The sequence below is a fragment of the Mus pahari genome, chromosome 7 (genome assembly GCF_900095145.1).
Source record: "Mus pahari chromosome 7, PAHARI_EIJ_v1.1, whole genome shotgun sequence".
Classification (NCBI taxonomy): domain Eukaryota; kingdom Metazoa; phylum Chordata; class Mammalia; order Rodentia; family Muridae; genus Mus; species Mus pahari.
In genome coordinates, this window is record NC_034596.1 from 1,359,780 (window position 1) to 1,369,318 (window position 9,539).

A 9,539-nucleotide genomic window follows, 5' to 3' on the forward strand; every position below is an offset into this window, starting at 1 on the left:
ACCTGGAAGACCGGACCTGGGATTTGATCCCGGTCCCTTTGATTTATCAAAACCTGTGACAGCTTCAGTCTAATGCGGTGCAGACAACTTTCTACTGTTGGGTGGGTTCTACCACCAAAGGGTACCCAGCATACCCCCCAGAGTTTCTTATACTCTTTCTTGCAAACACGGGGAGAGGATTTAGCCAACATCCCTGCTCACTGGTCTCTGGGTGGATGTGGCATTCATCCTAGTCCTAGATTTTGTCTAATTGGCATTGCATTTCTCTCTCGAATGACGTCTGGAACACAGCTTCTCTCTAGCTTGGAGTACCTGAAGCCCCTGCTTTCCTTGTTTGTGTGTTGTGAGTCTGATTAATGATTTTTTTTTTGCAAGGTTGGGTTCAAAACTTAGTTTTATTCCTAAGATCAGAAGATGCCAGTAAAAATGGAAATGACCCAGCTGAGAAACAGGACTCTTCCCCAATTCTGGGCTGTTAGTGCCCCACCCACCGGAACTGAGTCTGTCCCGCAACGTGTATTACTGGCACAAGTCCCCTCGGAAGTGGACTGAGACTTTTCCATGGTCCCAGAAACGTCAATTCAGGGCACCACAGGGTCTCCAAAGGCTTGGGTGCTGCGCTTCTGACACGGCCCAGAGAGGGCGCTCCTAACAACCTCATAGACTGAAGAAGCTGGCTGCAGCCAGGCGTTCCTTAGCCTCAGTGATGGAGCACCTGAGTAGGAGAGTCAGCAAGGCTGTGGGGATCACCTGTGGGAAGGAGCAGGGAGAGCTGAAGAAAAGGTGCGGCCATTTGAGGAAAAACCCTGGAGTGGCTAGAGAATTGGACACAGGGGTTAGGTTGGAAGCAAGTATAGGTGGCTGTCACCCAGACTAGAACGAGGTGGGACAAGAGCTGAGAAAAACCATCACTGAAGTTGGAAAACTCCTGTGCAAAGAGCCCTTCTCTTGCTCTTTCTTGATGCCCCTCAAAGGCACAACAGAAGACCCTTGTTGGTATCTTTTTTGCTAGTGTAGCTTCTATCACAGTCGTGTCTCCTCACCCCACCCCTACTCCATCCGTTCAAGCCTCCATCCAAATGGGAGCTCCAAGTGGCAGGGTATCTCTGAGTTTTGTAAACTCAGTGTCACACAAAGTTCCAAAGGTGCTTAAGATTCTCAGAAAGAGTTTGTTGAACAGGCAGCCAGGGAAAGGTACCATTTCCTTCTCGTGGGCAACCTGGACATGGCAGGAGATGGGGGCCGCGCGGACATCATTCGACAGCGGTTGAGGAAAATGTATCGCTTGAAGAAGGCTCTCGATGCAGCTAGCCTTGGACTGTCCTGAGAACCTCTGAGGAAGAAGCAATGAGGTCAGCGTCAGGTAGATGCCTAGGAGAACTGAACATAGTGTCACAGGAAAGGGAGAGGCATGAGAGAGTGGGGGCTGCAATCCTGAAGACTGGCTGAAGACACTACAGAGAATCTGTCCCTTCCAGCAGTACCAAAATCATGAGTTATAGAGAAAAACTGGGTTTAAAGAGTTGGAGGTAAACCATCATCTGCCCATAGTGAACGGGAAATTGGTGAGATTTACAGTCCCAACAACCTCACAGGTCAATGATCAAGGATAGCAACCTTCACAGCCATCCACCGTGCTCTCTGGTCAGCAACCATTCTCACCCCCCTCTGGCATTAGCCCCTTCCTTTTCCTCTGGATAACTGTTAGTCTCCATTCTGGGGGGCCATAAGATATAATCAAGCCCATCTACCATCCCAACCCAAAGTCAATTTGACAACACACAAAGCAGGCAGGCAGAGCACCCTTTCCTATGGAGGACAGTGGTTGGGTCAAGGTTGTGCACAAGACTCAAGACAAGCCAATAGGAGCCCCCTGCCAGGTACTCCTCAAAACACCAGGGACAGAGGGACTCCTTCCCACTGGGGATGCTAATTGCCAGGATGTTAGACTAGCTAACTTTTTTTTAAAGATTTATTTATTTATTATATGTAAGTACACTGTAACTGTCTTCAGACACTCCAGAAGAGGGAGTCAGATCTTGTTAAGGATGGTTGTGAGCCACCATGTGGTTGCTGGGATTTGAACTCTGCACCTTTGGAAGAGCAGTCTGGTGCTCTTACCAGCTCTTACCAGCCCTAGACTAGCTACTTTTCACTTAGAGGGATACAAGTTGGGTTTCTTTTTTGTTTTATTTGTTTTTGTTTTTTCTTTGTTTTGAGACAGGTTTTCTCTGTGTAGTCCTGGCTGTCCTGGAACTCAGAGATCTGCCTGTCTCTGCCTTTGGAGCTGAGATTAAAGGTGTGCACCACCACTGCCCTGCTAAGAGTTGGATTTCTGTTGCATCCTTGAAACTTAGAGAAATCACCTAGAGGAAATAGTTTCACACTCATGTATGGGTCAGGGGCACAGAGGTCCTTGTACTCACTCAAAGCACTCAGGGAACCAGGAATGTTAATCATGCATCTTTATCTCCTCAATGAAGGAGATAAAGATCAAACACCTGCATTCCATCCAGAAGAGAGACAGTGGATTTTTTAACAACCCGGTGTCCTTTGCTGTCTGTGGAAGTTGACCTCCCTCACCGTTTGCTATAGAGACAGACCTCACCCAAATTCCCCAGAATGATTATCACAGACCCTCCCTCCCTACACTATTACCATCCTTAGGGAAGATGTCACACGTAGGTAATGGCCTACTGACTTCTATGCTCAGAGACCACACTAGATTCTAGGCCCTTTAGCTATAGAACCCAGCCTCATGGTCACAAGCACTTTGTAGAAGAGTTTCTATGTAGTCACACCTTAAGCTTTATTGTGCACCTGGAATTGGACTGATCAGATTCACTGTTGCCTGGAAACCTTTTCCAAAACTGTACTATGTTTTAAAGATGCCCACAGTGAACCACTTGGCTTTAGACTCCCTGAAGTCTGATCCAGGTCGATACTGTCAATTTACACTTGGTTTGCATTCTCATCTATTCCCATGGTTTGCTTCCCTATATGACCCCTGCAGGGGACCCCCTCAGTGTACCTGTGTGTGAATGCATGCAGACCAGAGGGTATGCCCAAGAAAGATGTGGAAAAACAGCCCTGGGCCTACAACCCTCCCTGAGTTTGCAAAAATACTTTCTGTGGCCATCTAGGTTTGGGCCTCCCATCACTCTCTGACCTGCAGCATGGACAGTGCCCTCCAGAAGAGTTTGGAGTTGTGATGCAGAGGTCCAGCATGTGGTTCTGTAGGATCTTCCCCAGCAGCACATGGGCCCCAGTACTCACTGTATTCAACACCCACTTGGTGCTTAACTCACGCTGGAACTTCTAAAATGCAAACCCACAGGAACATGGGAAGTTAGAGGCTGGGAAAAGACTCAGGATGAGAGAGCCGCCTGTGGTAATAAATCAGACACCAAAATGCAGGTCATTTGTTTGATGTGACCGGGATTTAACAACCTTTTTGACTTTTCTATTCTTGTGAGGGCTAAACTTAACCCGGAAGCCCCAGTTGCCCAAGGTCAGATTACTTCCCGAAATGCTAGAGCTGTTTTTGTAAGAGGACAAGCCAACTGTTTTCACTTCAGTAAACAAGACTGCTTGTCCCGACTGCTTAGGATGTGCTTGATCACAGGTAGACAGCAGGTATGTAGGCAGGAAGTACATCAGAACATGTGCTTGCCACTGAATGGATGAAGGCAGGATGTACAGAGCCATGTGAGTTTGACCTTTATAAGCACCCGATTAATGTAACTCAAGGACGCCTCTGGGAGCCCAGGGTATGGACACAGCTAGAGTCCACCCTCCTGGCGCATATTTAATAACGCTCGCTTTACTTAGACAGTCATGGCCTTGGTCTTTCTCCTAGACATTTTCAGGTTTAACATTCTACTTTATTTTTAAAAACAAGTGATTGTGTTTTTTTTGTTGTTGTTGTTGTTGTTGTTGTTGTTTTGGTTTTTCGAGACAGGGTTTCTCTGTATAGCCCTGGCTGTCCTGGAACTCACTTGGTAGACCAGGCTGGCCTCGAACTCAGAAATCCGCCTGCCTCTGCCTCCCGAGTGCTGGGATTAAAGGCCTGCGCCACCAGGCCCAGCTTGTGATTGTGTTTTAACGTGTATGCGTGTATGTGTCTTTGTACCACATGCATGCTGGGAACTTGGAGGTCAGAAGAGTATCATATTATTATTATTATCATATTATTCGGAGCTGGGATTACTGACAGTTGTTATCTGCCACGTGGATGCTTCCAGTTAAACCTGGGTCTTCTGGAAGAGCAAGAAGTGCTCATAACTGCTAGGGCATCTCTCCAGCCCCCAGATTTCTATTTGAGTCTTGGGGGGATCCATAGATCCTATGATGTGGGAGGAGGAAATTACTTATCTACTAGTCACTCTGAAGGCAGAAGTGTCGTCTAATTCTATTCCAGAGCCTCAGTCCTTCTGACAGTATGAAACTGTCATAAAAAACCCTTGGAAGAGTGCATGCTAGAAACTTTTTTGTTCATCTTTAAATGATTTCCTTTATATTGTGCTTGTGTGTGCTTGTGTGACACAGAATGCCCGTGGACATAAGAGGACAACCAATGGGAGTTCAGTCTCTCCTTCTACCACTTAGGTCCTGGGATTGAACTCAGATCATCATAAGATTTGGTAGCAAGTACCTTTACTCACTGAGCCATTTTACCTCCCCGGCCTTTGTTGTTGCTTTTTTTGTTGTTTCGTTTTCTGTTTGGTTTTGGGTTTGGGGTTTTTTTTGAGACAGAGGCTCACTGTGTGATCCAGTCTGGTCTCAGCCTCCCAAGTGCTGGGATTATAAAGTTTGCAGCAACATGCCTACATATACTAAGTCTATTAATATCATCATTATCATTATCATCATCATTACATGGATGGCAGGGATTGAACTCGATTTCCAGGCTCATGCAGCAAGCATTTTTACCACTGAGTCATTTCACTGGCCCTTTACTGAGACATTTAACAAGTACAAGGCATGGACCGTTCGGTCCCCCGTCATCGAGGACGGGGGTGCCGGTTGGGGAATTGATCTCATCAGATTGGACTGCAGGCAGGTCTGGGGGCACGCTCTTGATTAATGGTTGTCATGAAAGGCCCCTCCTGTGTCAAGTGCCATCCCTGAGCAGGTAGTTCTGGAGCATAAAAGAAAGCAAACTTTGCAGGCCATGGAGAGCGAGCCAGTTACCTGCATTCTCTATGGCTTCTGCTTTAGTTTCTGCCCTGGCGACCCTCGCCAATGGAGTTTGACCTGTGAGCTGTGAGATCCGATAAACACTTCTCTCCGGTGCTGCTATGGTTATGGTGTTTTATCACAGCAATAGAAACCCTAACTGAGACAGACGCTATATACCATTATCACTCCGCCTGTAGGAAAGAAGTCAATTAAGCTGGGCAGTGGTGGCACACGCCTTTAATCCCTGCACTTGGGAGGCAGAAGCAGGTGGATTTCTGAGTTTGAGGCCAGCCTGGTCTACAGAGTGAGTTCCAGGACAGTCAGGGCTACACAGAGAAACCCTGTCTCAAAAAAACTTTTAAAAAAAAGGAGTCAATTAAATCTGAGTTCTATTATTAGCCATTTATCCCATAAGTATCACTAACAAAGTTAAAGTTTACGTGATTGAATTTAAAGTTCAGGTAAAAAAATAAATCTACAATTATAGCTAAGAAAGTCCTTAATATTTAATAAAGGGCTGGACCTTCCAAATACTAACCATGCCATAAGTGCTCTATAATTAAGCTCATGGCAATAGCACATCAAAGGACAGATGAGTGGAACTAAACAGAAGATCCAGAATGTGTCCAGTGGCAATAGAACACACCTTTAATACCAGCATTTGGAAGGGAGAGCTAGGCAGATCTCTGAGTTCAAGCCCAGCCTGGTTTACAGAGCAAATTCCAAGACGGCCAGGACTACAAACTTGTGGAGAAAGAGAGAGAGAGAGAGAGAGAGAGAGAGAGAGAGAGAGAGAGAGAGAGAGAGAGNAGAGAGAGAGAGAGAGAGAGAGAGAGAGAGAGAGAGAGAGAGAGAGAGAGGAAGGAGCAAGCCAGAATGCTTCTCACATTACAAAAATACATGCAAACTTACCGTATTATTATGAACCAGTGCACACAGATCTTGAGTATATGGCACACATAACATCCTAAGTCACTCAAGCTAGACTTAAAAATGAAACTGAGGCAACTGTTGTGGCTGTTTGAAGAGAATGACCCCCAGAGACTCATATATGTTTGGGAAGGATTTGAAGGCGTGGCTTTGTTGTGTCCCTGTGAGTAGTGGTGTGGGCTTTGAAGTTTCAAAAGCCCACACCAGTCAGGTGTGGTGGCGCACGCCTTTAATCCCAGCACTAGGGAGGCAGAGGCAGGCGGATTTCTGAGTTTGAGGCCAGCCTGGTCTACAAAGTGAGTTCCAGGACAGCCAGGGCTATACAGAGAAACCCTGCCTCAAAAAACCAAACAACAACAACAACAACAAAGTCCACACCATTCCCAGTTAACTCTGTTTTTTGGTTGTTTCGACATGTAATCTCTCAGCGACTGGTCCAATACCATGTCAGCCTGCCTGTTGTCATGTCCTGTCCTGTGATGGTCATGGACTCACCTTCTGAAACTGTAAACAGGCCTCCAATTGAATGCTGTCTTTTATAAGTTGCCTTAGTCATAGCAATAGTAAACTAAATAAGGAAATTAGAGAATTGCTTGGGAAAACATAAATGGGTTCATGCCTAACTGCATACACAAGAGTGAACAAAATTCCTAAGAAACACACAGGTACCATACCAGCCTCGCTGTGGGCAGTGTTCTGTACTTCAAACCCAAATGGTAACAAAGACTTAACAAATTCAACCTCAGACAAATTAAAGCAGACTTTGTGTTTTTCAGATTAAAGCCAAAAGAATATATTTACAACATATATGAGAAATAGAACACTAATAGCTTTATAAAGAACTGAAGGTCAGGGTCAGAAAAGATTTAAAAGTCTGTTAGAAAAAGGAGCAAAAGCTGGGATGGTGGCTGACATAAGTAACCCCAGCACTCTGGAGGCAGAAAGGATCATCATGGATTTGACACTCATGGATTTACACAGGGAGTTTCTGGACAACTGAGAGAAGGAGTGAAGCGGGAGAGGAAGCAAAAGAGAGCAGGAAATGTGTGAAGGAGAGCAGAGGGAGCCGAGGGGAACACGGGGACTCTGCTTCTCACAGAATAGAGATACAGGCTGGGATGTGGCTCAGTAGCAGACCATTTGCCTAGTGTGTGCGAAGACCTGGGTGCTATTCCACTGCTACAAAATGTCAATATAAGCCGGGCGGTGGTGGCGCATTTGGGAGGCAGAGGCAGGCGGATTTCTGAGTTCGAGGCCAGCCTGGTCTACAGAGTTCCAGGACAGCCAGGGCTACACAGAGAAACCCTGTCTTGGAAAGAAAAAGAAAAGGAGAGCGGCACAGAGCCTATGGAAGAAAACTGAACAGTGACAGTGGCATTGCCCTCTGACAAGGGTCTAACGTTTCTAGGTATTTATCTCAAAGAAACACATGGATGCATACATACACACTGCATCTCTACTGCCAAGAGCACATTGTTGGAAACAAGCCAATGCCCCAGATAAGAGAAGGTAGACCAGCACACTGGTACATGCACAGTGAAGAAGAGATCCGGGCCCTGCAGTGAGCTCAGGGATAGTCAGAAGATGCTAAGCAAAGCACATGAGATGGAAATTGTCTGCCATCCTTTGCCCAGAAATAAGGAGTGGTTTTTCTTTCTTTGTTTATTTTTTCTGTTTTCTTATTTTGTTTTTTCAAACAAAAAACAACAACAACAACAAAAACCCACTGGAAATACGTTTAAGTACGGCTATGACCAGGCCCGAGGAAGTCACTTGAACAAGCTCTGACTCTGAGGCTTACAATGAAAAATGAATAGTAAGAGAATGTATTCAACTCCATCCAGTAGGGCGGGGCTGTCCCTGACTCTTGCCTGCTCTGGGGACTTCTCCTCCTACTGAGCAGCCTTGTCCGGCTTTAATATGAGGGCATGTGCCTAGTCTTATTGTAACTTGATGTGCTGTGTTTGGTTCATATCCCTGGATGGCCTGCCCATTTCTGAAACAGAAGAGGAATGGATCTGGCGGAGGAGGAAAAGGACTAGGTGGAGAAGACAAAGGGGAAACTAAGGTTGGGATGCAATATATAAGAAAAGAAATTTTAAAATGTTATCTTAAAAGAGAGAAGAGAGAGAGAGAGAGAGAAAAGAGAGAATTTATTATGGGAAACTGTGCATGTTGGAACAAGCCTTTGGTTCCAGCCTTCAGGAGACAGAGGTGGACAGATCTCTCTGAGTCTGAGGCCAGCCTGGTCTACAAAGTGAATTCCAGGGCAGCCAGGGTGACCTAGAGAAACCCTGTCTCAAAAAAAGTTGGTGTCAGGGGACAGGGAATAAAGGGTGAGTAAAGAGGGGCTGAAGAGATGGCTGAGTGTGAAGAGCTCCTGCCCCTCCCCTCTGCCTGTAGATCTGAGCTAGAGTCCCAGCACCCACACTGGGAGGTCTACAATCACCTGCAACTTCAGTTTCAGGAGATTCAATGCCCTCTGCTGACCCACAGCACTGCGCACGCATGGTGTACATTCAGACAAGCAGGCACACATATGCATACATATAAAAAATAAAATGAAAATGAAATAAAAATATAAAAATATTTTAGACTACATCTAAGCCATGCATGGTGGTGAATGTCTGTTATCCCAGTATTATAGAGGCCGAGGTAGGAGGGTTATGAGTTCAAGGCCAGTCTGGGCTTTATAATGGTTCTAGTCCAGGTATGCTACATAGAAACCCTGTCTCAGAAAAAAAAAAACCTAAACATTTAACAACATACGAAATTTCATGAGTCCATAATGACGTTAAATAAATACCATTGGAGTGGGGAGTGAATCAGAAGCTCCTTAGCAGGGAGGGGACGCCAGTTAATGAACATTTAAGAGAAAGAGAGCTAGAAATAGAAAAACCACCAGTTGAGCGTCACCAAGGGAGAAACTGAGTCAAACGGAAATCAGTGGCACATGCAGAAACAGTGGGTAAGGACCGCTGGCTGGGTGACAGGATGTGGAGAGACAGCAGCCATCACCACCCCTGAATGGTCCCATGGCCAAGGAAGAGACACACATGGCAGGTGACTCCTGATGTGACACACTAGTCTCCTCCAAAAGGACTAAAAACCTTAAACTTGAACATGAGGAAAAGACAACACAGCACCTTTGTACATTCTGGAACTGTGAGGGACATTCCAGGAAAAGATTTGCCTGAGCTTCGAAAAATGTCAGTGTCATGAGAGACAAGGAAAAAAAGAAAAAGACTGAAGACAGGGAAGAGGGCTGAGACCTGGTGACTATGGTTGGTGGGAAGAGGGCCGAGACCTGGTGACTATGGTTGGTGGGAAGAGGGTCGAGACCTGGTGATTATGGTTGGTGGGAAGAGGGCTGAGACCTGGTGACTATGGTTGGTGGGAAGAGGGCCGAGACCTGGTGACTATGGTTG

The 9,539-nt window shown here is 46.0% G+C and overlaps 1 protein-coding gene across 1 annotated transcript in view; it reads right to left on the reverse strand.

Moving 5' to 3' along the window:
* Positions 1-465: 465 nt before the first annotated feature.
* Gckr (glucokinase regulator) overlaps positions 466-9,539 on the reverse strand; it is a 24,894-nt gene continuing 15,820 nt past the window's right edge. The window contains 5 exon segments of the mRNA XM_029541040.1: positions 466-674; positions 676-750; positions 1,199-1,333; positions 3,170-3,210; positions 3,213-3,318. Coding sequence (XP_029396900.1) covers positions 582-674; positions 676-750; positions 1,199-1,333; positions 3,170-3,210; positions 3,213-3,318 — 450 coding nt within the window. The 3' untranslated portion in view covers positions 466-581.